The sequence below is a fragment of the Marmota monax genome, unplaced genomic scaffold (genome assembly GCF_021218885.2).
Source record: "Marmota monax isolate L192 unplaced genomic scaffold, Marmota_monax_Labrador192_F-V1.1 WCK01_AAM20220418_F8-fsc00023, whole genome shotgun sequence".
Lineage (NCBI taxonomy): Eukaryota > Metazoa > Chordata > Mammalia > Rodentia > Sciuridae > Marmota > Marmota monax.
In genome coordinates this window covers 828,060-840,133 of record NW_026692907.1, presented here as the reverse complement: position 1 = coordinate 840,133, position 12,074 = coordinate 828,060, and the positions used below count along the sequence as shown (strand labels likewise).

General features: G+C 33.9%; 1 protein-coding gene across 2 annotated transcripts in view; it reads left to right on the top strand.

The window, feature by feature from the left end:
- Nrdc (nardilysin convertase) overlaps positions 1-12,074 on the top strand; it is an 87,989-nt gene that overhangs the window by 64,311 nt on the left and 11,604 nt on the right. For both annotated transcript variants that reach the window (XM_046450937.2, XM_046450938.2), the window contains 6 exons: positions 2,233-2,337; positions 4,436-4,559; positions 5,057-5,143; positions 7,035-7,154; positions 8,529-8,580; positions 9,831-9,981. In XM_046450937.2, the coding sequence (XP_046306893.1) occupies positions 2,233-2,337; positions 4,436-4,559; positions 5,057-5,143; positions 7,035-7,154; positions 8,529-8,580; positions 9,831-9,981 (639 nt within the window). The remainder of the gene's footprint in view (positions 1-2,232; positions 2,338-4,435; positions 4,560-5,056; positions 5,144-7,034; positions 7,155-8,528; positions 8,581-9,830; positions 9,982-12,074) is intronic.

Sequence of the window (12,074 nt, the reverse complement as noted above, 5' to 3'; positions counted from 1 at the left end):
GATGATTGTACTAAAAGCTACCAAATTATACACTTTAAAAGGTTGAATATTGTACTATGTGCATTACATTTTAAAGAAAAATTAAATGGCTAGCTACTGTGGCACATGACTAATCCCAGCAACTCAGGATACTGAGGAGAAGGATTGCAAGTTCAAGGCCTGCCTCAGCAATTTATCAGACTCTTTCAAAATAAAAAAATGAAAAAAGGGGGTGGGGATGTAGCTCAGTAACAATGCAGCCCTGGGTTCAATCCCTAGTACATAAATAAATAAATAAAAATTTAATGATAACATTTAAGTGTGTTTTTGTTTTTGTGGTGCTGGGGATCTAACCCAGAGCCTTGGTTACACACTAGGCAAATGCTCTACCTCCAGCCCATTTAAAAGGTTTTTCCCTAACACATAGTCTATTGTTTTGGCATGACATATCTGCTTTTGGCTAGAGTCCTTAGTGTTTTCTCATAGAAAATACTTGGAATCACTCAGTTTTATCTATAACCTACAAGAGAGCAATTACATTTAAGTTAGTTAAAATAATTTTAAAAATAGAGAACACAACAGGAAGAGCTATTTCAAGTACTTTAGTGACATTGATGGTACGGGAATGTTTTCTCAAATAGAGAAAAAAAGCTAACAGTGAACTTTCCTTACTTTTTTTTAATCCTATTTTTATATGGAAATGTATGAATGATATATACGTGCTTGTCTGTTCCTGCCTCCACCCTATGTCACTACTGCTCCAGAATGCAGTAACCTTCATTTTCATTCTCCCATTAGATAAGATGCAGCCTATATATATATATATATATATATATATATATATATATATGGTAAGGGCTAGGCAGGAAGGTATTTGGGGAATAGTATGTAGATAACATTAGGAAGCCAGAATTATAGTCTATACTTGGCTTGTGTAAGCTTGGCAAGTCACCTAATCAATCAGTGTATTTCCTATGTGAAACATGGGAATGGAACCACTTGTTATCTACAGGACCTATGAGGTCCTTTTGTTTCTTTGTTACTGAGAATTGAACCCAGGGTCTCTGTACTATTGAGCTACATCCCTAGTCCTTTTTATTTTTTGTTCTGAGACAAGTCTAAGTTGCTGAGGATCTTAATAAGTTGCTGAGGCTGGCCTAGAACTTACAAACTTCTTGTCTTGGCCTCCCAGGTCACTAAGATTATAGGCGTGTGCCACCCTCAGTTTTAAAATTCTGTGTATCTGGATGCTTAATAAATACTTGAATTTATTGCTTTCTTCTGGAAAATTATTTCCATTTCATTGGTTCAGAGAACTGTACAATACTGAGTAATATAACTTTTTTTAAAAACTTTATTTTTACTTAACACATAATAATTGTACATGTTTGTGTGGTACAGTGATATATTAATACACAGTACAATGTGTAACAATCACATCAGGTTAATGGGCATATCTATCACTTCAAGCATTTATAATTAGTTTATGTTGGAAGCATTCAAAATTCTGTCCTCTAGCTATTTTGAAATATATAATTAACTGCTGTCAACCATATTTGTCCTACTATGTTAAAGAGCATTAAAAGTTATTGTTCCTATCTAGCAGTATTCCTGTATCTATTAACCATCCTCTCTCTATCCCTTCTGCCCACTACCCTTCCCACCTCTGGTAACTACTGTTTTACTCGCTACTCAATAATTTTATCTAATGATACTCATGTTTTCATTTGTTTGATCCTTACAAATAGTTTTTTGGTGATAGTGCTGTAGTAGTAGGTCCACTGTCTTTATTGACCTTGCAGTCATGTGGAGCACTGGACAGATGAGCATTTACAATTCAGTGTTATGATTGCTCTCATGAAGAGACTGTAACCTGACTAGAATCTAGTTGAGCTGTCAGACTCAGAAGGGGTTTGGAGGGGTGTGAGATTAAACTCCTTAAGGCAGTACCTTCCACTGATATTTTTGTGGAATTGCAAGCATCAGATTCTTAAGCTGCAGTTATATCTACTTTTGAGTTCATTTTTGAAAACAGAAAATATATGAGTATTGTGGCCAATTAAGGATAACAGCGGGGGCTGGGATGTGGCTCAAGCCATATCGAGCGTGCGGCCCGGGTTCGATCCTCAGCACCACATACAAACAAAGATGTTGTGTCCGCCGAAAACTAATAAATAAGTATTAAAAAAATTTAAAAAAAAAAAGGATAACAGCGGAGAGGTTCTGGTGTGAAATAATTTTGCCTCTTTACAGACAGATCCAGTTGAGTATGTGGAAAACATGTGTGAAAACATGCAACTGTACCCACTGCAGGACTTTCTCACTGGAGACCAGCTTCTTTTTGAATACAAGCCGGAAGTAAGGAGGTTTCCACTTCTAAAACTTGCTTTTAGGAAAAGAGAAGGGTGAAAAAGTACCAAGAGTATACTTAAAAAGTATACTCTGAGAAAAGAGAAAACTTGGTTATATTTAGTCAGGATTTTTTATTTGTTTAAGCAGAAGAAATTGCAATAGTTGTATGAGTAATTTCTCATTATTTTACATGATTATGTTTTAATATAAGAAGCTTAAAGTTTTCACATTGTTCAGACATCTAAAATAGTTAAGGCAGTTAAGAATTATTTTATTTAGTTCTTAAACATACTTAAGAAGTTGTTTAGCTTACCTTTTAATTTTTTTGGAAATTCAGGACAATTAAATCCAGACACAGATTGCTGTTCTAGCCAACCAAAGAGTGGGAGAAATACCTACTAGATAGATTAAAATATACACACCAGTAAAAGAGAGCTCTATTGGTAAATTTCCTAGATGTACAGCTGTTAACTTCATGATGTATGGTTCAATAAGGTGACTTTGAACTGGAACCAAAGTGATAAAACCTTTGTTTGTTCTTTTATTACATATTATGTTGGATATCTTTATTGAAAAAAAGATTATAGGCATGTGCCACCCTCAGTTTTGCATATATTTAAAAGTATTTTGACTTTGATAAATAAATAACTTTGGGGGATCACAAAATTCTTACAAGAAAAATGTAAGATTTTCTAAATTAGCTGGGCATGGTGGCATATGCCTATAATCCCACTGATTTGAGAGGCTCAGGTAGTAAGTTCCAAGTTTGAGGCCAGCCTCAGCAACTTAGTGAGACCCTGTTTAAAAAATATATGTGTGTGTGTGTGTGTGTGTGTGTACACGCACGTATACACATACACACACAGCTGGGGGTGTGGCCCAGTGGTTAAATGCCTGTGGGTTCAATCCCCAGAACCCCCCCACCCCAAATTAAAAATTCTCTAAATTAGAAACATGATTTACAGATAATATTACATATAGGTGAATAGTTGGTGAGGGGCATTCCTCTACTACTGGGGAACATATCACCTTTGTTCTTACGGGGTAACAGTAGCCAACCAGTGATGATTTCTTCCCCAGGGGATATTTGTCACTGTCTAGAGATATTTTGGTTGTGATAACTAAGGGTTGGGCATGGAGAGGGCGGTTCCTGAAATCTGGTAAATGGAAGCCTAAGATGCTGCCAACCATCCTAAAATGCAGAAGACAGTTACTTACAACAAAGAATTATCTGACCCAGGATGTTACTAGTGCTGAGGTTGAGAAATTTTAGAAAGGGTGTTTATTCCAAAACTTTCTTTTAAAGAGGATAGGGAAAGGCAAAGGAAGAAGTAACAATTACACATTCTTGCTATCTCTCTAGGTTGGTTATGTCTAGTGATCTGAGTGTTTTTTCCAAACCACCATTTGTTGTTTTTTCTCAAAGAAATGTTTAAATTTTACTTGAAATTCCAAATTAACTACATAATCTTGAATTTAATCCTTATCGCAGATGAAGGATTATTAGAGGAGGCCTTGCTTTGGCATCATTTTACTGACTTGTGTATGAAGTAGTATATAGTTTTTAAGAGTATATTCTTTGGCATGTACAGTATGGTTAGAATTCCACTTTTGACACTTCTAGCTGTGTTTTTTTTTTTTTTTGTACATCACATAATCTTTAACCTGAGCATTAGTTTTTAATCTCTGAAGCTGAGTATTATTTTCTTTAAAATGATTATACCTTATTATTATTTTTTTGGATTAAATGAAATAGTGTATGTTGAGCACTGAATGGCATATAGTAAAAACATAGTAAATAATAGCAGTTTTTATTGCTAGTGCTGTTAATATGTGGGACTTATTATCATGAAACATTTGATAATTGTCAGTTATACCTCAGTAAAACTGAAAAAAATACTTGACATATTAATTAATTAATGATGCTTTGTAAATATGGGTGTTCATGCACTTTAAATAGTTTTATAAACATCAGGATGCTAGGATCTTGGGGGTGTCTAACAATGTAACTTTGCCTTTTTAACAGAAATATATTAAGTTAAGATTATTATTGTATATGTCTCCCTTTCCTTACCACCACCATTCCCCCTTCCACTGTTATTAGGTCATTGCTGAAGCCCTTAATCAGCTAGTTCCTCAAAAAGCAAATCTTGTTCTACTCTCTGGTGCTAATGAGGGAAAATGCAACCTCAGGGAAAAGTGGTTTGGGACTCAGTACAGCATAGAAGGTAAATATTTTGTCTTCCAATTAGATTTATCTGATTTACTTTGGAATTTTTATGCTTTAATGATCTTATCTGATGGTTCTTGTGTTGGGGTGAGTATAATTTTTTTTTAAAGTTCCCTTTGAAATGAAAATTACTTACTCTAATTTGGGAGGAATTATTTTCTGCTATGCTTATATTTATTAGCTATTGAAAAAAATCCTGTTTTGGTATTTGGAAATCATTTTTAGAAAAGTACTTTTCAAATATAGTGTGTCACTTTTTGATGTTATTGAAATACAGATATTGATTCAAGGGGTCTGCGAAGGACCTGAGAGTTTATGTATCTAACAGTTTCCCAGCTGATAAGAGTGCTAATGGGACTACACTTTGAGCAGTGAAATTCTAGATTGCCTGGATATGTCAGAATTAATTTGTGGAGGCTAGTCAATGATAGGTTTGTTAAGAGAATTCTGATCATGGCCTTATTTGTTGGATCAGTTTGTCTTTCTTCTCTACAGATGTTGAAAACTCCTGGGCTGAACTGTGGAAGAGTAATTTTGAATTAAATCCAGATCTTCATCTTCCAGCTGAAAACAAGTACATAGGTCAGTAAGATAGCAGTCATTTTACATAATCTATCCATGTACTAATCAGCAAAACTTGTATAGTACATAATGTTTTACAAAGTACCATATGAATTCCTATTTTAGAATCCCAATTATAGGCATTATTCTTTTCTTTTCTGAATGAAAACACAAATTTAGAAAAACAAAGTGACTTATCCCAAACTATTTAATTGGTGAATAGAAGAACTGGGACTTAAACCCCAATCTTGGCTTCCTGACATTTATGCTTTTTCTTGAACATAATAGCTGACCCTTTCAAAGGAAGAAATTGTCATTATCTTATCATATTTTCTAGTGTTTTTCAAATTGTGGTTTACAACCCATCAAAATGTTGTAAAATAAATATTAATGGGTTGTGATGTCAGTGTAATTGGGCTGTAAAGCATTAAAAAATCAATTAGAATAGAATATAGAAAATATTTTATTACATAAAGAAAAGGTGTTATTTCAAAAAATATTGTTTTGTATCTATCAACTTGCTTGCATTGGAAATATTTCTGTGAGTTGTAGTAAGAAAATTTGAAAGCTACTTATCCTAAGTCAAAGGTTTTACAGTTGTCTGTGAATGTAATACATTCAGAAAACTTTATTTTCCCAGCAATTTCATTACTACATATATATACAAAAGAGTTGAAAAAAGCACTCAAACAAATACACTTACATCATGATCATACTAGCATTATTAACGACAGTCAAAAGATAAAAAAACAGCCAAATGGATGATTGGATAAATTGTGGTATACACATTCTAGAATACTACTCAGCCATAAATAGAAAGGAAATACAGTGATAAACCTTGGGAATACCATACCAAGTGACAAGGCCATATATGAATACATTTATTTGAAATATCTAAAAAAGTACATCTACAGAGACAGAACATAGTAAAGGTTGCTAGGATCTGGGGAGGGGAATGGTTAATAGGGAGCAACTCCCTTAAAAATAATAGGCTTTCCTTTTGGGGTGATTTGGAAAATTATATGGCACTAGATCAGTGGTTGTGCAATATTGTGGGTGTATTAATGCCTCTGAAATATTCACTTTAAAATGGCTAATTTTCTATCATGTGCATCTCGTCTCAATTAGGAAAAAAGCCATGTGGGGTGTGTGTGTGTGTGTGTGTGTGTGTGTGTGTGTGTGTGTGTGTGTGTTTTACTATATTGGATTTAAAGGCATTTTACAATTGATGTACATCCCCAGCCCTTTTTGTTTTTTATTTTATGAGAGGGTCTCACTAAGTTGCTGAGGCTGATTTCAAAATTGATGATCCTCCTGTCTTAGCCTCCCAAGTCACTTAGATTATCGGCCTGCATGTGCCCCCTTGTGGCTAACTTTTCTTTTTATAAGTCTTATGATTTTGGGCAATTCAGTTTCATATCTTGAACATTAAATATCTAAACAACTAAAGTTTTTTTAAGAGAAATAACTATAACAATTTATTCTTTCATTCTCATTTTCCCTCCAGTTACCTATTTATCACCTATATTGGATGTAATAATTTGTTTTTATTAACTGAAATTACAAGTTTGGCTTTGTTTGAGCAGAATTATTTTGTAGACTTTCAAATGTCCATAAAGTTGGTAAAAGACATTCAAGAATGTATTCATTCATAAAGTGAATTATACAACTATCCTAATCAGAAGTTCCTCTTTCAGAATTTTTTTGAGAAAGGAAATGAACCCAAATTCATGGAAATCGAAATTTGGGAAATCACAGATTTTTCAGAGTTTATATACAGCATACTCTAGTATTTAAATATGGCTTATTTTTGCCACACACACACAAAATGGTTATTTAAACTTTTAAAACCAAGAACAGATTGAAAATTCTGTTAGAATAATGGAATGTTTTTATTCTGTTCTTTTGTTAGCCACGGATTTCACATTGAAGGCTTTTGATTGCCCTGAAACAGAATACCCTGTTAAAATTGTGAATACTCCACAAGGTTCCCTGTGGTATAAGAAAGACAACAAATTCAAAATCCCAAAAGGTAATATGTTACCCTCCCTAAAAGATGTGAGGTAATTAAAACAAATCTTCCTCCTCTTCATAGCAACATTCTTTTTCCCCCTGTGTCTTGCCCACTTCCTTTTCCCTTTACCTGTGGAGACCTTTTCTAGGCTTATCTATCAGATTCATACTGTGTTCCTATGTTATCACATAAATACTTACAGATACTCTGTTTTTCAGTAAATAAAAATTCAAGCCTAGAAATTGTTTTCAGATACTTTTCTTTTAGATAAATGAAAGTGGAGCCAGATGTTTGGCCATTTAAGGAATTGGTATTATTTGAACATAAGATTATATGAAAAAAAATATTCTTACAGGGCTGGGGTTGTGGCTCAGTGGTAGAACACTTGCCTAGCATGTGTGAGACACTGAGTTCGATCCCCAGCACCACAATAAAAAAACTAAATGAACAAAATAAAGGTATTGTGTACATCTACAACTAAAAACATTTTTTTAAAATTATTCTTGGATATAACAGTAGCCTAATCCAGCATTACAGATGTAAAAATTTCCCCCATCTGCCTCTTGCTATCTTGCTTTTCATTATAAAGGAAGCATCATGTAGAGTTGTTAAACAGACTAAATTTCTTGATTTTTAAGGTTATGACCCAAACTATGTGGCTTTTTTATGTTTTGTTCCTGGTTTATAGCATTGAAACTTCCTGAAGCAACTTGGAATCATAAACTAAGTGTCCTTAGATGTAATTTAACTAATGTCCCAAATCCAAATACAGTTATACCTTAGTTCTGTGAAGAAATCTTGAGTTTGTTGAGAAAGTGTTTCCATAAATCAATCCATCCATCTTCCCTCTCTTCTTTTCTCCCTCCCTCCATTCTTCCTTTTTCTCTATCTATCCTTTCATCATTCTGCTGGGGATTAAACCCACAGTCTTCTGCTTGTTAAGCATGCATTCTTCCACTGAGCTATATCACCACCTCTTCACAATTTTTCTTGAATGGCTTATAAGACTTTCAGAAAATGTTCTTAATTCAGCTTCCATAGAAAAAGGTTCTGTCAAAACTTTCTGTAAACTTTAGGGTTATTCCCTTAATGTTCTTGACATGTATACCCTAACATTTTCCCTGTCTGAAGCTATTAATAAGTGTGAATATTCATATACCTCTTTGTGTGTATCCATATATCTGATCTTCACTTAGAAAGTCTCACAGGGTACTTTATTTGGAATGGTAAATACTGTCTTTAAAAAAAAAACCTTAAAAATAAAAATGTAGTGTGTAGAAAAAAATAAAATATGAAGATTTAAGTATTTGTACTTTATTCACAATTAAAAAATATTTGAAGCCTCTGAGCTTCCATAAATTATCTACGGTCTTTTTTTTTTTTTTTTTTCAGCCTATATACGTTTCCATCTAATTACACCTTTGATACAGAAGTCTGCCACAAAGTAAGCAACTGTCCTTTTTCTGATTTTTTTTTTTAATATTTTTTAGTTGTCAGTGGATCTTTTATTTTATTTATTTATTTTTATGTGGTGCTGAGGATCAAACCCAGGGCCTCACGCATGCCAGGCAAGTGCTCTACCACTGAGCCACAACCCCAGGCCCATTTTTTTTTAATTATTGGAAAACTTTTGTCTTGGTTTAAATCATCCTCTCATTTTCTATCACAGTACTTGAACTATGTTACTGATTTACGTTTTTCCTATGCTCCAGACAAGCTATTTGTATTGGTACTAAACATTAAAATCATACTCTAGCACCCATATGTAAAACATGCTGATGGTATAGGCTAGTCACAGAGTTTAGTGAATTGTGAAAGTTCTTAATGATCAGTTCTCGCTGTACTCTAGGGTTAACTCCTAGTCTATAGTGAGGACTGTTGGATCTGTTGATCCTGTACTTAAACACTGCCAAGGAATCAAATTACAACTTGTTCTTAGCAGTTTGCCTAAATATTTGGATAGCGACATTGTGGAAAATTAGAGAGCCTAAGATGTGCAGAGTCACAGAAAGTGCTCAGGAATTGATAGTGAACTTTTCCTTTGCCACTTAACTGTATCCAACCTTAAAATGACAAGCAGTATTAAACTCTATTATAATGTTTACTCTAAAAACTTGCCTTCCCTCATATTTTCAATTTGTCTGTCAGAAAGCTTAAGTTTGGAGAGTAACCAGGCACAGTGGCACTTGGCTGTGGCTCACTGAGACAGGATGGTAAGTTCAAGTTAGGAGGATGGCAAGTTTGAGGCCAGCCTCAGCAACTTAGCAAGATCCTCCTCAAAACAAAAAATAAAAAGGACTAGGGATAATGTTCAGTGGTAGAGCACCCCTGGCTTCAATCTCTAGTTACCCTCCAACCCCCAAAAAAGTCTGGAGAGAAGCCATGAGCCTTAGGCCAATAGCTTCTGATGCCTATTCCATTCCCTTCATTATACAATATAACTAATGTCATTTTATACATGTACATGACATGAAAAAGCCTAGGAAGCACCACTAATATGCCTGTGAAACTGAGTCCTGAGTAAGCTATATTTACCTTTGAACCAAATTAGCATTCAGTTTTACATTTCAGAGTGAGGAATTAATAATACCTTTCTAAAAGTAAAGTTTTTTAAAAAAATTCTAATTTGAAGCAAATCTATTCATGTCTTTCTTGCCAATTAATAATGTTGTTTGCATTCGGTAAACTTTTCAGTGTGGTCCTCTTTGATATCTTTGTCAATATCCTTACCCATAATCTTGCGGAACCAGCTTATGAAGCTGATGTGGCACAGCTGGAGTATAAACTGGTAGCTGGAGAGCATGGTTTAATTATTCGAGTAAAAGGATTCAACCACAAACTACCTGTAAGTATATGTACTGTTTTCTTCATAGAGTGCTTTAAGGTATAATGTTTGTTTATTGCTCCTGTAATATCAAGCATAGAGGCAAGTGCATGAAGTACTACACCTAAAAAGAAATGTTTGTATCATGAGTTTTCTTGGCTGATGACAGGTATTCTAACTATGACTATAACCAAAGAATTATATATGTCTTATTATGCAGTGTGTACAATACAGCCCAGGCTGTTGACGTGATCTCACTTACCTTTGTTGTTAGCCAACATTGGCATTTAGAACTGTTTTACCGTACGCCAGTGGCAGATTTAAAGGACCTGGTTTATTGCCTGTCGTGGAGTAGAACTCCAATATTTATGCCCTGTCTTCCTCTTTTTTTGTACTCTCTACTATTGTTTCAAATATGTGTTTCATTTTCATTCTAAATTTATGAGCCTTTTTTTCTAAAAGGTTGTGTATCTGTTGATAAGGAATGTGTTTCAGTGTTGCTTTGACATAAATTTAATATTAGCAGAGGAAAAAATGATATGCTAGCTAAGAGAGTGGCAATCATTAAACGCCTGGTAAAATAATATAATGTACCCAACAACAAATTTTATATCTAGGCTTCTTAGATACGTTATATATTGTATTAAAGTTTGGGGAATAGGTTCATACAAGAAAAAATCTAGAGGAAAGAACCTGCCAGAAAGCATATCTGTGAGGGCTAGGGTTGTGGCTCAGTGGCAGGGTGCTTGCCTAGCCTGTGTGAGGCACTGGGTTCAATCCTCAGCACCACATATAAATAAATAAAATAAAATAAAACAAAGGTACATCAACATCTAAAAAATATATTTAAAAAAAAAAAAAAAGAAAGCATATCTGTGCCTAGGAAGCATTAGTTTCCCTCTTGACAGAAACTCAAGAGAAGAGTATATTTTCCCCCCTCTATACCCTTACACCTCACCTACCTAGGAGCAAAGATTGGTCTTAAGAAAAGGTACCACAAAGTATATTACTATATTACTTTTTTTCACTCTAAAGGACTAAATATAATACAGCTTAAAATCCAAATAGATTAATAGTGGTTTTTATTTGGAAAGTATGTTTTAGATTTACCTGGAAAGCTTTTTCAAAATACAAACCATAGAAAAGTGTTTGATAGTTTTCATTTTATAAAGTTTACCTAGTCTTAATATTAAAAAATGATATAGAACATAAACATTTATGTATAGAAAACACAATACTGATTTTACCTATAGAATATAGATGCAAACTTCCTAAAAATTTTTGAAAATTAGGACTGAGAATCTAGCTCAATGGTGGAGTGCTTGAGTAGCATGCAAAAGGCCTTGGGTTCCATCCCCAGCATTGCAAAATCAGTCAATAAATATAGCAAAAAGAACAATTCATCATGACCAAGTACTGCTAGGGTTGTCCAGTATTAAGAAATTGATGGCTATAGCTCATTATAACATGAATCAAAAAAGAGCAACCACTATATAAATATTGTGAGAAATGCCAAAAATTTGATGAATTGGTATTGGCATTCATAATAAATAGGAATAGAGGGAAATTATTTAAACTCAATAAAGACTATTAACAGCCCTCCCACACCAACAGCAAGTGTTACATTAAATGATGAACCACTGAACATTAAAATCAGGAAACAAGCCCAGAGTAATACATGATCACCTCTGTTAGTCAACATTGTTTTTGAGGTTCTGACTACCACAATAAAATGAAGTGAAACTTTTTTGGAAAAGAATAACATTTTTCTTTGTAGATGATCTGACTGTATTCTTAGAAAACCTAAGATGCTACTAAAATTATTACTGAATTCCTACCATTAATTACTAAAATTAAAACGTAATTTGTGATGTGTGGCTAGTCATGAGTTCAGTATTTCAAAATCAGTTGCTCTTTTCCTGTGGTAGCAAAAACCACTTAGAAGTGGGTAGAAACAAATATTACACTTACGATATTGAGGAAAACAACAAAATACCTAGGAATAAATAGGAATAGTATAGGAGCTAGCTAAAGAAAACTGTAAATCTTTATTTATTTTTTTTTTTTTTGTGGTGGTGGTGCTGGGATCAAACCCAGGTCCTATACTTGCTAGG